The sequence below is a fragment of the Diadema antillarum genome, unplaced genomic scaffold, assembly GCF_040938485.1.
Source record: "Diadema antillarum isolate AM-2024a unplaced genomic scaffold, OU_Dant_1.0 scf00000087, whole genome shotgun sequence".
In the NCBI taxonomy this organism is placed as follows: Eukaryota; Metazoa; Echinodermata; class Echinoidea; order Diadematoida; family Diadematidae; genus Diadema; species Diadema antillarum.
Genome location: NW_027270976.1, coordinates 240,732 through 256,092, shown reverse-complemented (window position 1 = coordinate 256,092; position 15,361 = coordinate 240,732). Strand labels below are relative to the sequence as shown.

At 37.9% G+C, this 15,361-nt stretch overlaps 1 protein-coding gene across 1 annotated transcript in view; it reads left to right on the top strand.

The window, feature by feature from the left end:
* LOC139718029 (papilin-like) overlaps positions 1-14,003 on the top strand; it is a 151,538-nt gene extending 137,535 nt beyond the window's left edge. The window contains exons 23-31 of the mRNA XM_071629519.1: positions 669-926; positions 1,710-1,937; positions 3,042-3,257; positions 3,610-3,960; positions 5,644-5,928; positions 6,467-6,751; positions 7,158-7,337; positions 8,493-8,582; positions 12,858-14,003. Of these exons, the coding sequence (XP_071485620.1) occupies positions 669-926; positions 1,710-1,937; positions 3,042-3,257; positions 3,610-3,960; positions 5,644-5,928; positions 6,467-6,751; positions 7,158-7,337; positions 8,493-8,582; positions 12,858-13,003 (2,039 nt within the window). The 3' untranslated portion in view covers positions 13,004-14,003. The remainder of the gene's footprint in view (positions 1-668; positions 927-1,709; positions 1,938-3,041; positions 3,258-3,609; positions 3,961-5,643; positions 5,929-6,466; positions 6,752-7,157; positions 7,338-8,492; positions 8,583-12,857) is intronic.
* Positions 14,004-15,361: the final 1,358 nt, after the last annotated feature.

Genomic DNA, 15,361 nt, shown 5'->3' with positions numbered 1-15,361 from the left:
GAGACACAGTGCATTGTGTTATGAAAGCCATTACTCTGGTGTTACCAGTACTTGTGGATTGCATCACATATACTTATATTCCTTCTTTCAGGTCTAAAATGCTGGTTTGTTGATATGACACTGTCCAAACACAATAGGGCATAATTATGCATAATGTTTTAAGTAAATTAGAATGTACTTGTGAAAAGCTTGCTTGATGTTTACAAGCTGGTGTGAAATCATTGTGTGCCCGGAAGAATGTGATCAATAATGGCATTATTCAATATGCAAAATTGTGCTATTTTACGAAACACTTCAACTCATTTATGTATAAGTACTCGTAAATACTTAAACATGTAAGTACGTATTATAGGGTCCTACATATGATAACACATATACATCTATGTGATATATTTACAAATGTCAGAAAACCCATCTGTAGTGGCCACATGTCTATAAAGGCAAATGTTTTTGTCTCCCTTGGGTGGTTACTGTAGACTGGTTTGAATATCATTCTAGGATGAACAGCAGATCCTTGCGTCCCCTTTTAACATAATACATGATATCATGTACCATTATTTTCATTTCAAAAAATATATTTGCTAAAGAAAATGGATATGATTTAAAAGACCATTTAAATTTTTTCCTTGTGTACTAAATTCTGAATTTTACCAACCTGTCATTTGCAGTCTATGAGAACAGTGCTGGTAATGTGAGGGAGTTGGAGCCTACCACCACCACCCAACACCCTAGTGAAATGACTCTCTGCCAGCAACATAGGCGCTCTGCACAAGGCAGCTATGTTCCTCAGTGCACTGAGAGTGGAGAGTATGAGATCATGCAGTGTTACGGCAGCAATAATGACTACTGCTGGTGTGTCAATGAAAACGGGGAGGAGATTGACTTCACCAGGACACTTCCAGGAGAAGATCGACCAAACTGTGATGGTAATGTCAGACATCTGCCTTACTTTCTGCTTTCCATAATATTTCTCATGTTATGATTGCCACAGAAATCTATTGATTAGAAAGATATCCCAATCATTATTCAGTATCTTGTATAGAATATGTTGCAAAATCTTGCAAACATACATGTGATCACAGCAGTTATCTTAAAGGCATAATTTACCATTTGCAGACGAAACAAAAACTCAGCATTAGTGCTTTAAAATAGTGTTCTAAAATGTGATTTAGGAATAGAAACAACCATTGTAAACATTGAATTGGTAAAATCGATGTTAAGTATTGTTAAATATACAAAATGTGAACAATAGTTATGATGAAAATGTTGCCAGACTAAACCGTCTACAGTTACGGTTTATTGAGAAAAATACAGATATCTCCTTATATTTTAGGCTTTATCCTGAAAACATTATATAATAGGATGTTTTGTGGTACAACAGACCTACACATATGCATTAAATCATTGTTCCCAAAGGTAAACAGGACCTTTAATGTGTGCTGCAAATTGAGTAAAAAAAGAATACAAAGAAACCCAGTTATACCAATCTTGCTCACAATGAGGTACCATTTCTAATGAGGTGAAATTCCCTTTTTTATATTATTTCCAATACCAGTATTTAGCTGGTTTCTTTTGTTGTTGTTGTTGTTGATATGATTACAGCAAAGTGTCGGCATTAGCAAGGTAAAATTGGTGGTGCTACCGACTGCATTATGATTGGCTTTATCTGTATTTTGAAGTTATGGATTTTTTTTTTTTTGGACATGCAGGTATTATGGACAGTGTGTGCTTTGTTGCCCACCGGGAAGTGATGGCAAGAATCAGGGACTGGGAATACATGCCTCAGTGTACTGCTCAAGGCTTGTTTGCCAAACTGCAATGTCACACAGAGAGAGGATGTCTGTGTGTGGAGCAAACCAGTGGACAGGTCTTGTTTGTTGTTGATGTTGACCCTCAAGAGGCTACGCCTAGGATGTGTGATGGTGTAGCAACCAGAGGTTAGCAATACTTAAATAAGAGTTAAATATCTACTAAATTTCGAAAAAAATACCTTAAAGTTAATCTCTAATTATGATGTCAACACCTGATCTGAACCTCATTCTTTTTGCAAGTTGCCCTGAAATGATTGGGCAATTTATGTGTTCATGAAAATGCAGCCTCAATACAATCTATGTTATTTTTTTTATTTAATACAAAGCTGAATCAAAAATGATGTCTGGCAGAAGATAATATTATGTACCTCTATCAGTCAAAAGCATAACTATCACTTTAATCTGATTTCAAATGCTTATAAATGTAGCTATTATATTTGGAAGTTAATGATGCGCATTTGAGAACCTTTCTCATTTCATGGACATCCACTGTTAAGCACAATTGTCATTATATAACATTACAAATACATTATCTTCTTAGAATAAAGGCCTAACTATGACCAAGGCCATGACTGAAGAGTATATTGAAACAGCCTTTAAATGTATGACCTGCGTTCTATTCAAATCTGGTTTTCTTTCATGAGTCACTGTGGCAAATTACAGACAGGCTTATATGTCCAAGCTTTCTCTTCTGGCTTGTCAAGGCTCCATCACTGACATTAGCAAGTTAAGACACTGACTTGTTGAGCAGGGACATAAATTAAGTGATTAAAACATTGTCTCTAGAAAAAAAGATCAGAGAAAATAAACAATGACAAGCTTATTATACTCCCTTGTTATTTGGTCAATTAAGAACTTGTTATGACATCATATTAGTGCAAAGATATATGTATAATGTTGCTGCCAGGGTGAAAAGACCTTGTGTGTATCTCAAATTTTGGTGAAAATTACTTTTTTGGATTAATTGTCAGATAATCAGTCAAGTGATTTCCTGCCCAAATCCTAGCTGTCTCACCTCAAAATGAAGTCACCATGTCAAAGGAAAGGCTATCCCATTTGTTATAGTGCTTGGCTGTCATGTTTTTTCGCTCTTCTGAACATTTGAAATTTGGGGGTTAACAGATTTTATCGTCCCAACAATAGTAACAAGTGTCATGTCCTACAAATGTAAGATTGTTGAATGATGAGTGGAAACAAAATTATTCAAGGACAATTATTTGTTACTTTCAGTCTTAACAACTTGCCAGATGCATAAGATGGAAGCTACAGAAGCAGCCAGAGAATCCCCACAAGCCAACCTGTATATCCCACAATGTGACAGTGATGGTTCCTACTCCGAGGTCCAATGCTACCAAGGTCAGGCTAGGTACTGTTGGTGTGTCAATGAGGCTGGGGAAGAGCTACCAGGTACCAGACAAAGGAACAGTGAGCCAACATGTTCTCCAGGTAATTTTCTTAGAAAATTATATGAGAGTCCATTAGAAGGGTGCATGGTTTCTACTCGCACGTAGTTAGTTTTTATGGAGTAATTGCATAGCACACTGCACATCACTCTTAAGTATGATGATACACCTCATTGGTGGACTGTACTGGAAAGGAAGAAGAATTAAAAAAGAAGAGTCAAATTAATGCTTCTTCTTTTTTTGCAGAGATTTCTTTGCAGTATCAGCATTTGTTGATTAATTCTCTGCTACTATATGATCAGTAGCATGTTTACAGTGGTACAGTGTATTAGTGTTTGTGAGTAACATTGAATATTTTTTTGTCACTGTGTATCTCACCTTATGTTCATTTGCAGATACACCTAAAACTACATCTGTGAATAGAGAGACTGACCCTGTGTACACCACTAGAGGGCTTCCAGAGGTTGTTACTACCAGACCGGTTGTTACTACCAGACCGTCAACTCCTACTACATCACAGAGTGTGGATCATCATTCAACGACAGATGTATCGCTCACCACTCCAGTTCTCGGCCGTAGAGAGGCAACCACCACCATCACTGCCACTCAGGCTTCCATTCTAGACAATGATGTTATCGTCATTGATGAGGGGGAGGAGGAAGAAGAGGAAGAGGAGGAGGAAGAGGTGGTGGTGGATGCTGGAGGCCAAGATGAAGAGGACTGTGTGGACAGTTCAAACTGTCAGGGTGGGTCATGACAGCTTGGCAATGTGTCACTAAGCAATTACACAGTGCTGTATTTGTGGGTAAACTTGGCCAGACCAGACGGGTAAACTCAGCCCCTATACGACGCCAATACAAAGGGCAGAGTTCACCTGTTAAGCTGAGTTTACCTGCAAATATGGTACATTCTTTTTATTTTGCAATCTGTTCTCCAACTACATTTCACATGAAAGGTTACATTTTAATCACTTATCATTCAAAAAAGTGATTTGCACAACACTTCAAAATAAGAAAAAGGTTATTTAACAATTCATTTACTTCTCCTTTCTTCCTTTTCATTTTTAGCTCACCTGAGCCACATGCTCAAGTGAGCTATTGCAATCATTTACAGTCCAGCATCCGATGTGCGTCGTCCTTTGTGCAGAAACTTTTTTACATTTTCATCTTTTTCTTGAAAACCTCTTGATGAATTTTCACCGAACTTGGCAGGTAGCATTCCCAGGGGGATGAGATCAAACTTGGTTCAAATAGGCACAGTGCTACCCTTGGGAACCTCAGGGGAGAGAGAACCATAAGTGACAGAGATAAGTTAGTGTTATGAGTGAGTACGGGTACATTGCTGAATGTAGTTTCAAGTTTCTTCATGGCAGATCTGGGAGTGTCCCCCTTAGGGCCATGGGGGGGGGGGGGAGGGATTAGGACCCACTTTTCATATTTTCATTTTCTTCTTGAAAACACATGGTAAGATATTCACCAAACTTGGCAAGTAGTATAGTTAACAAACAAACAAATCACCAAACAAACAATGACAAACAATTCTATTACACAAAAAATACTTTGAGCAAATGAATTAGTGAATGTTCTTTCAAGGTTATTTATGATGTCTTGAGGGGTTGCCTCATGGTGCCAGGACCGAATTGGGAACCAGTACTTCCACTTTGACCTCTTGAAAATGCATGGTCAGACTTTCTACATGCTTGGCAGGTATCTTTGCCAGTATGATAGAACGGACTCCATGGCCCCATGGAGGCCCTCAAAGCTTCCCTACCCTGAAAGTTTGCCGTGTTCTTAGGTACCGGTAATAGTCTGCAAGAATGTGTGGAAGGTAAACTTGTGATACTTGAATGAGTGCAAGACCCCCGGATCTCTTGTTTTGTAAAGTACATATTTCTAATTTGAAACAGTTATTTTACCTTGGTTCTGGAAAGGCAATGTAGCATGCAAATACACCAGTGTTTTCAAATGTGAAAGGGACAAGAAGATTGTGATATTGTGGTTCCAAGGGGTATCTGTGCATGGCATGTTCAAATTTATTAAGTATTCAGGACACCTTCATTCATATTCCTGATTGTTAGATTTAAATACCACTTAAACTTTGGGAAAGAATTAATGAACATACTTACTAGAGTAAGTAAAACATATCCTTAACACTTGGGCCTTATTGCATAAATGAGTTATGATTGATATCAGCTTAGATTAAATGAAACCTTGCACAACATCTTTGGTCATCTACAATGTTTCATTTGATTGATCCAACAAGTTATGTTTTGTTTTAAAGCTAAATTGTCTGTAGAATGTGTTGGCAATCAAATGGAATTTATTTTGCTGTAGGGGACTTGTAATATTTGGAGGCGCAAATCATTGTTAAATTGTGTGCTACATGTGTATTAGGTCCTGGTGATTTTCTATCTCCTCCACCCAAATCAGGTCTGTCCTCAGCTAGCATCAGCCAAAATCCATCTAGAATCAAAGCCAAGACTGGTAGTGTGGTGGTGCTGACATGTGAAGCGTCTGGAGTACCAACCCCAACCATCACGTGGCAGCGGTATGGACAAGATATAGCTACCATGGGTGATTCTAGGCTTACTACCGGTCCTGGTGGCACACTCACCATCCTTCAAGCTGTGGTCAGTGATTCAGGACCCTATCACTGCATGGCAGACAATGGCGTAGGAGAACCCGACACTGCACTTTTTGAAATTGTGGTGACAGGTAAAATCATACACTGCAGCAAAGATAAATAATACCAATATGTGCAGAGGACATCTCAACTGAATGATATAATAAGAAAGACACTTACAGAGACAACAGCTTTTCTCCCTTCAACTTGTCAGATACACATGCTTACATATTCATGTGAACCAGGATTTGTTAAAGTGGCTGCTCAATTCAGGAAACAAGTAACACTTCCCAGAAAACAATGGAACCGACAGCTGTATCTCCCCTCTGGAACCTAGAAAATGAAGATTGTGCCTTGGGGTACAACTGCTGCAGCCAGGGAGCTCAAATTGGGGGTTATGTGATCGATAGCCCTTTGTCTTATCCATTGTACCACATCTCCTCCATTGGGTGTAATTCATTCAGTTTGTTGGTGAAGAGTTTACTCAGTGCTGGTACAAATACTACTCAAAACATGAAATACCGGTAATTGAAGTATTGCTGAAAATGCTAATATATTGCAAATCTTTTCTAGCCTTTTATATCACACTCTTCATTGCTAGAAATAGATTCTTCTTCTTCTTGTTTCCAGAGCGTTCGCGTCCATCCCGACGTCGACACCGTCAGTCTCGTCTGAAGGTTAGAGAAGGGAAGGGTGTGACAATGCACTGCCGTGCCAGGGCCAACCCTACTCCTACTATCACCTGGGATTTCCAGGGTCTTGAGCTGTCAGACATTGAGCCCAGGATCACTAAGCTGCCTGGTGGATCTCTCAGAATCAGTAAGGTGGGATTGTCTGATGTTGGCACCTACACCTGTACAGCCCGAAACATGTATGGCATTGTTCAGATGAGGACATTCACTCTTATTGTGGAAGGTGAGTTACGAGTGTCGCAATACGGTTATAAAAAATCATTATTCATTTTACTCAACGAAAAAATGTTAGATCATGAGCAACCAGGAAACTGCCATTTAGAACCAATATTTGTGGCTCTTAACCCATTGAGGATGGGCTGATTTTGCTACAACATGCATTTCCCATAGACACTTGCCGGAATATACTTGGGACTCGTCCTCAACAGGTAAAGGTTAGGTTATATGGATTGTATGATGAACTGAAGAGAGAGTATTGAATTGAAAGAGACATTCTTTAAAGTGGTTGTCCCACTAGATTAACCAATATTCACCTTTTAAAAACAAAATAAAAATGTCCATTACCAACAGCCATACGTGTTCTATCATTGATTAATTGTTATGTCATTGCCTGTTTTGAACACTTGCAGCTGATGTGCAAATAGTCAACCCACCTGACAACCAGAAAGTGAGTGAAGGTGATACCGTCAGAATGACATGCGGTACCACAGGCTCTCCTAAACCCACTGTAAGGTGGAGTCTTAATAGCAATCCTCTACCTGCAACCAAACGCTTCACTATTGCTGACAATGATGAGCTTATCATACAAGGTAAGTTTAAGTGTACAAATTCCACATTTAAAAATCTTTTCAATGGTGACCATTAACAATCTTTCTTCTTACGTTTATGTCCATCAATTGTCATTAATGAGAACCAGTGTTGTGTGCATGTGTGTCCTCGGCACACTATCAGAGGTCAAGGACTGCTGTTCATACATGCATGCATCACTGCTAGGAAGCTTGATACCCTTGGCGATAAGAAAATCAACATCCTTGTGCATTTCAAATCACGGCTTATGACTTATCTTTTTGTTAAAAGGGATGGTATAGTTTTGGTTGAGACAGGGCTTCACATTTCCCTCTTTTTGTGAGATAATGAGAAACCTCATATGAAATATGAAAGAGCATGCAATTCTAAAAGGAATTCAAAGTTTATTTGATGAAAGTTGGGTTTGAATAAATGACTTAAATATCCAGAAACAAAGAGGTCCTGACAAAAGGTCAGACCCACCTTTTATTAGGACCACTTTGTTTTACTTTCTTTTTGGATATCTCAGCAATTTCAAAACCGATTTTCATCAAATAAAAATTGATGAATACCTCGTAGAATTGTATGCTCTTTAATATTTCATGTTTCATATCATAAGTAGTTTGTAATTATCTAGCAAAAATTTACAAATCTGAATCCTCCATCCCATCCGAAACTAGACCATCCCTTTAACTGACAATTGTCAAGCATATCAGGATATTTTGTCGCTCATTAGAATATAAATGTATAGTATTTGCACTTTTTAAGCACTTTTTTTGGTGCCACACCCATTCCATTTAAATGAATTGTCACTGCATGTAAATTTTCATCGTAATACTGTATACGCTGAATATTTCGTGAGGTTTTTATATTTGCGAATTTCGCGAGTCAGGTGCTATTTGCAAAATTAAAGACATGCAAAAATACTCTGATCACGCTATGAATGTGATGTACGCATACACATTTCTCTGTTTGGTACAGGACTCCATGATCGCAAATTTAACCACTCGCGAAATTGTCGGGAAGTTCCGATTCGCTAAAATTTAGACTCGCTAAATATATGGTGTATACAGTAATTTGGTATTGCAGGAAACTAATGCTACTTTGAATTTGAAGGAATTCAGTATTATGGTTGTGGATCACAACTTGATTTTTTTTTTCTCACTATGTCAATGTAGATGTCAAGCAGAGTGATGCTGGCGAGTACTCCTGTACAGCAGCCAATGGAATTAGTTTCATGAGCTCGACAGCTGTTCTGTCTGTCATAGGTATGTTTTCATAGCCTTAGTCTTTTCAATTATCTGTGCAACAACCACTAATTTTCTCTTTTCATGCCTCCACCATGAAGTGTTGCTGGAGGCATCTTTTTTTCAGGTACTGTAGTCTGTCTGTCCGTCCTTCCTTCCGTTCATAACCAATTTTGTGGGCCGCGTAACTAAAAAAAATTAAGGTATCCTAATAAAACTTTGCATGTATACATATGAGTGGACGAAGTTGTGCCTATCAACTCTTGGGTGTATGTGCTCAAGGTCGAAGGTCAATGTCAAATGCACAAAATTTCACTATTTCCCCCCACATCTATGCAATGCCGGAAGGTATTTTCTTGAAACTTAGTGTATCCATGTACATGTATTACCTGATAAAGATTCTTTGGAGAAAGTTGTTGGCCATGAGGTCAAAAGTCAAGTAAAGATGGTAAAATGAGCCTTCAGCTCAGGTGAGCTACTAATATTGCAATCGCTCTCCGTCCAGTGTCCATCGTGCGTCGTGCGTAAACTTTTAATATTTTCATCTTCTTCCATCTGCTGCCAGGGGGCTCAACCCCCAATTAAGGAATCTTTAAAAATCTTCCCTAGAAGCAGAAGTGATAGAGCTAAGTTGATACAATGAGATACTAGGTGTTTCAAAAAACATTTCCCACTTTTGATTCTTAATAATTCAAAAACTATATATCAGATAACACTGTCATTGATATGAGTGATAGCTGAATAGTGTACAATTTGGTTGAAGGTGGTTTAAATATGAAAGCATGAATAAGTTTCATGAAATCCATGATTAATTTCACAGTAAGGTTCCAGACTTTGCTCTATTTTCAACCCTCTGTACAAAATTTCACTTTGCACAGGGGTCAATGGGTGTGTATGGGAGTGTGTGGTTAACACCCTGACAATGGTCCTGAACAATGGCCAGGGTTTGAATGCTTCATTATTCATTCATGAGAAATTCCACTATCACAGCTAGTTTTTATTCAGCCTCTGGCAGTATCTGTATAAAGTCAAACGCCTGTCAATACTGTCGTTGAGTCGCGTCAGTGCTCTCCCTACTTCTGAAAAACAATTACAATGAATATTTTCTGTTCTATCGTAAACGTGGTGACAGGAAGTAAAGAAAATCAATCAGAGTAGGTCTATAATACTCTTGTGTATATGGAGCCTTAAATAAATCTACTCTTAGTGAAACAAATCGCCCCAATGATAAATGCTGCTGAACTCTTTACCAAAAATGATGTCTTTTTATCGAAAAAGCGAAAAATTTGTCAGACTATCTAATTAGTAGACAGTTGTATGAAAATGAGGAACTTTATATCATTCATGCTTATTTATATCCCAAATTTAGTGATATGTCAGAAGCAAAATTTGAAAATGATTGCCATCTGGAATGAAATGTGGTGATTGCAAGCACTTTACCGTGCATGAATTCAGACTAGCAGTGCCCAGGGCAATCCACATGAATTATTGATTAAGCATTCATGTGCAAGGGAGCGCCAGACTGACGCCTAGTCAACAGGTGGTACAGGCATGTCCATTGTTCAGGGCCATTGTCAGCACACACTCACATACACATCATTGGTTCCTGTGCGAAGTTCAATTTTTGTACAGAGGGTTAAAATTTGACCAAAATCTGAAAACTTACTTCAAAATCAATCTTAGATTTCATGAAACTGAGTTATGCTTTCACATGCAAATTACCTTTAACCAAATTGTACACTATCCAGCCATTATTCATATCAATGACAGTTTTATCGAATGAACAGTTTTTGAAATATTTATGATCAAAAGTGGGAAATGTTTTTTGAAACACCTAGTAGTACTTTGATGACTGTTGTTTGCAGGTTGTTCATGGCAGAATCAGGTGTGTCCCCCCCCCCCCCTTGTCAAAATGGGGACTTGAATTGTACAGAGCACCGAGGTCATGTTCATGTTGTTCTTGAAAACCCCTTGATTGATTTTCACCAAACTTGGCAGGTAGCATGCCTAGGGGTTTAGGATCTCAATTTGTTCAACTGGGCACCATGCTCAGGGGGCCCAAACTCCTCAAATTAAGGAATATTTACAAATCTTCTCTAGAATCAGAAGGGATAAAGCAAAGAGGGTTCCAAATGCTGGCCTATATTGTACATTTTCATCTTCATGGGTCAAAGGTCAAGGTCAACTCCTCAAAACTTCAGTATTTCCCTCATTTCTATGCGATGCCTGAAGGTTTCTTGAAACTTAGTGTGCACATGTATTACCCAATACAGATTTTCTGGGAATGTTTTTGGCCAAAAGGTCAAAGGCTAAGTGAAAATGCTAAATTTCACTACTTCATTCATATCTCCGAAGTGGCTCAAGGTATCACCATGAAATGTAATTAGTACATACAATGTATTCATGCATGCTGATTGACAGTGATTCTCTTTGGAATTTTAGGGTCATGGGGTCAAAGGTCTAAGGGTCAAAGGCCAGTTTAAATGCTGAAATTTCACTATTTTATGTTGAAATTACACTTTTCCTTCGTACCTTGCAGTCTACTCAGTGCATAAACTTATGGAATGGTCAAAGGTCAAGTAAAAACCCTAAAATCACCAAATACCTGCTCTCTTAAACAATGTAGCCATTCATCCAATTGTAGTGCAAGGAAAATGAACACTTATTTTATGACAAACATGTCATTTTAGTTTTTTGGCATACCAGTTGCCATAGTGACATTTCTACTTTTTGTTTTCATTTTGACTGTCACCATTGTTTTAAAGTCTTCATCTCTTTCATTTCTATCTACATTCACATATGAATTTAATGTGATTTTTTTTTTCCACAAAGTACTTACGTGAAAAAACTTCTCACTTTTGTGGCACATTTGAACTTTGTCAATCTGTTGTACAGTTTCCAGTGATCAGTCTTTTAAAGGATCAAAGGTCGTTTTATGGTGGGTGTCTTGCCGTGCGCTGTACAGGTGGCATTTGTGACAGATATTGATTAAATGGTTGTATGATTGTTAAATGTTGACTACCATTGTTTTTGGTGATGCTGCCCTCAGTGTTGTGTATTTTACAAGGTCAAAGGTCGTATTTAGGTCACTAGCTTGCATGTATATACTCTACGATGACCAGATTTTTCGACTGTTGCTTTTTTTTTTCTTCTTCTTCTTTCTTTCTTATATGATATGTCATGGTACAGTGGAAACTCAATATAACGAGATGGTCGGGACCGAGTCATTTTCCTCGTTATAGCCGATATCTCGTTATATCAGTAGGCATAAAAGAAGGCATAAAATAAAGACATTAATTTGCACATGTGGGACTACCCATCATATTTCAATCAGTACTGATAACTTGATATTGTGTGTGAGGGAATTACTCACCTTTATGGGTAAGAAGATGTTTTTCGCCAAGGAAATCCGGCATTCCAATATCAAGAATGTGTTTCTCATTAATTGTAGATGTTTGAATTTGTAAATTCATATAGCTTGCGATTGTATCAAGATCGTCTGTGGATTGGTATGTGGTTATCGTATGGGTGTGTGTTGTGTGGAAAGCTTGAATATGGTCTGCACAATGCTGTGTGTGTATGTGACACATTCTGTATGTACATTATGACTGCGTGTGTGTGTGAAGACGGGGAATTCCCTAAGTAGAAGGCCAATCACGGCATCAGATTGCCTCACACCTGCTAAACGTCATTCGATGATGTCATGTATACACATGGCCGTCCCACCACATTTTCTGCATACAGTGTGCATGCACACACACACTTCACACGTACAACATGCAGTGCTAGCTGGAGTGCACGGAAGAAAATGATTATGTGTGTACAAGACAGTTTTTGGCGCATCAAGCTTTACAATCTCGGAAGATGATAGCACAGGCGAAGTAAAGCTTTACCGAAGGCATTTTGCTTTACCTCGCTATAGCAGGTTTGATTTACTATGTTTTTCTTTGTTTGGAAGTCACAAAATCTATCTCGTTATAGCAGTTATTTCGTTATAGCCGATCTCGCTATAAGAGTAGCATTTTACATAGACTTGTGTGGAAGGAAATTTGGGACCGAGAAAATTTCCTCGTTATAACCGATATCTCGTTATAGCAGTGTTCGTTATACCGAGTTTCCCCTGTATACTGTAGACCCCTATATAGTTAAATGACCCAGGAAATACACTTTTGCTGTATGGCAATGATACTCTTTTTCAAAATTTCCCTCTTTTTATTGCATTTCCCTCTTAGCATCACAATGCTTACAGAGTGATTAATTTGTGGTCTCTTCACATTCACTCTCTGCTTTTGACAGGTGCTGAAATTGACCCAAGCTGCCAGGATCAGCCTCAGTATGCTACCTGTCAACTCATTGTCCTGGCAAACCTCTGCACTGTGGATCCTTATCCAGAGTTCTGCTGTAGGACATGTAGGGATAATGGCATGCTGCCCACACCTTAATTTGCACTACCGGCAGAGTTGGTAGCCATGCAAAGCGGAGTACTACTTTCATGGTAGTCAGCTGGAAGAATGAATGTATGAGGTATCTAAATTAATGTTTACACTCAACTGTCAAGCACTGATTGTATACAGTGTAGCATAGATCAAATCATATCAGATCAAATCTAACTATCCTAACTTATCTGTTTGTGGTATCCTAACTTATCTGTTTGTGGCAACCTAAATGTTATAATTATGTTTGACATACACAAGAATACACAATGTATCCATGACAATATTCTATACAATATGTATGGATTATGCTCTCTCTCACTTGTGATTATGATCATAAAAATGATGCTTCCATATTGCCAGGATACTGGTACACTAAACATATAAGTATGAAAGTAATAACATATCAGATATTTGAGTGGCTGGAATGGGTCAGGTGTGCAAAACTGAGGTTACACTTTTTTCTTATTTCCGAAAAAAAAGTATTTCTGTGTACGGATGCTTGCTTTTGACAAGAATGTAATAATATTCTGAAATCCTTTTCAATATATCACAAGACAAAACTGGAGTTTAGTGAGAGAACCCAAAAATCTACACTGGAAAAAAAATGAACTAGAGGAGGAGAAACTCAAACTCTAGCAGGAGAGTGGGAGATTTCGAGAAAATATCCTGAAAGTGAGAGAGTTTTTGAAAGATTGTCATAGATTATTGATGCATTTTCTTGTCTCAAGTACTGACACATGATGTCATGACAGTATTGTTACCATGCCAGTTTTTGCATACATCCAGTTCCCCTTACCCGCTATCATTGTCTGTCTTGCATATGATGAATATCACGACTTGGAAGGAAAGCAATCTGTGAATAACGTCAATTTAGCATATCATCATCAGATTGATTAAGTAGCTAGATTGTCTGCCAATGGTCTTTTGGCTAATGCAATTCCAATGTAATGCAGAAACAGTGTGTCTTGAAGGACAGTGAACCTGACATACATTGACATGCAAGGGACCAGAGAAAATCTGTTGACTTATGTGGAAGTCAACTAAATAACAAAAAGAAAAAAAAAATATTTGACTTTTGAATTGCATTGACTTAATGTGATTTGTTGACTCGTGTAAGGTTTACAGTAACACCTTGACTCATCAGGCCTTTAGGTTTGTACAGAAAAAGCTACGATGGCAAAGATACATGTTGGTAGTGTCTCCAAACACGATCTGGATAGTAAACACTTCCAGCATCCGCTCTTAACTCATTGAATACCAGTCTCGAGTATACACGGGTAGGTGTCTATTAGAAAATGCGAGAAAATTTATGAAATCTGGAATAACTTTTGGTTGTCCTGTACATATATAGGGTCCATGCATACTTATGTTCTGACATTTATGATGAAGTTTGATATTAACACCTTCCCATCAGGAATTTACTCTTTCGACAAATTAAAGGCTTGTTCATGAAAGCCTGTATTTTGGTCTGCTATTTTGGTGCTCATGGGAAGTTTGGTAATTATTTAGACAAATACGTTCATTGAAAATTATTGGTAGTTGAATATTTTACAATGCTGTATTTCCAAGACAGTATGAAGATAGTGTTGTGCATTGATTTGTTAATCATGTTGAACTCTCCTCTAAATTTACATACTCATTAACATTTCACAACCAGTATGTACTGTCGGAATCAAAAGGTGACCAAACTAATTCTGAAAATTTTCTCTGTATACTTCTTACTCTTAACTCTCACCTTTAAGTGAGAAAAGAAACAGGATATTTATTAGATGTGACAATTCTTGTGCGTATGGTGAGAGGCATTCTTGTACTGATGTTATGTATGTTTTGTGTATTAAAGGTAAAGGTGAAAACCTGGCAGTCTGGTAGCACCAGTAACAATCCAATCTCATGTATGATACTGTATCAGCTGTTATTTTCACTAATTTTGGGAATCACAGTCGGATCACAAATTTAACATCAGGGGAAAATGTCGCGTTGCGCTAACGGTAATACTGCATTTATGATACCGTTGATGTCAATTCGCGAAAACAACGTCTCGCGAAAATGTTTCTGACCTCCTCATTCACGTTAATATTTGTACGCAAAAATAACAGCTTATACAGTACTTCTGATTACCTAAAAATGTATCGTGAACTGATATTACAGCAGCAGCGTTTTTCGTATGTCTGCAGCCATAACAGCTTCTATACATCATTCTTATGGACAGTATCATTTTTATTTATCTATTTTTTTTTTCAGCTTTTATTGTGTCTGATACAGTGGCATTTACATAATACCAAAAGATGTGAGATAATTCACTGTCTATAAATGATTGAAAATTGTAAAGGTATGGAGCAAATGTGGTACATTGTCTTTCATCTC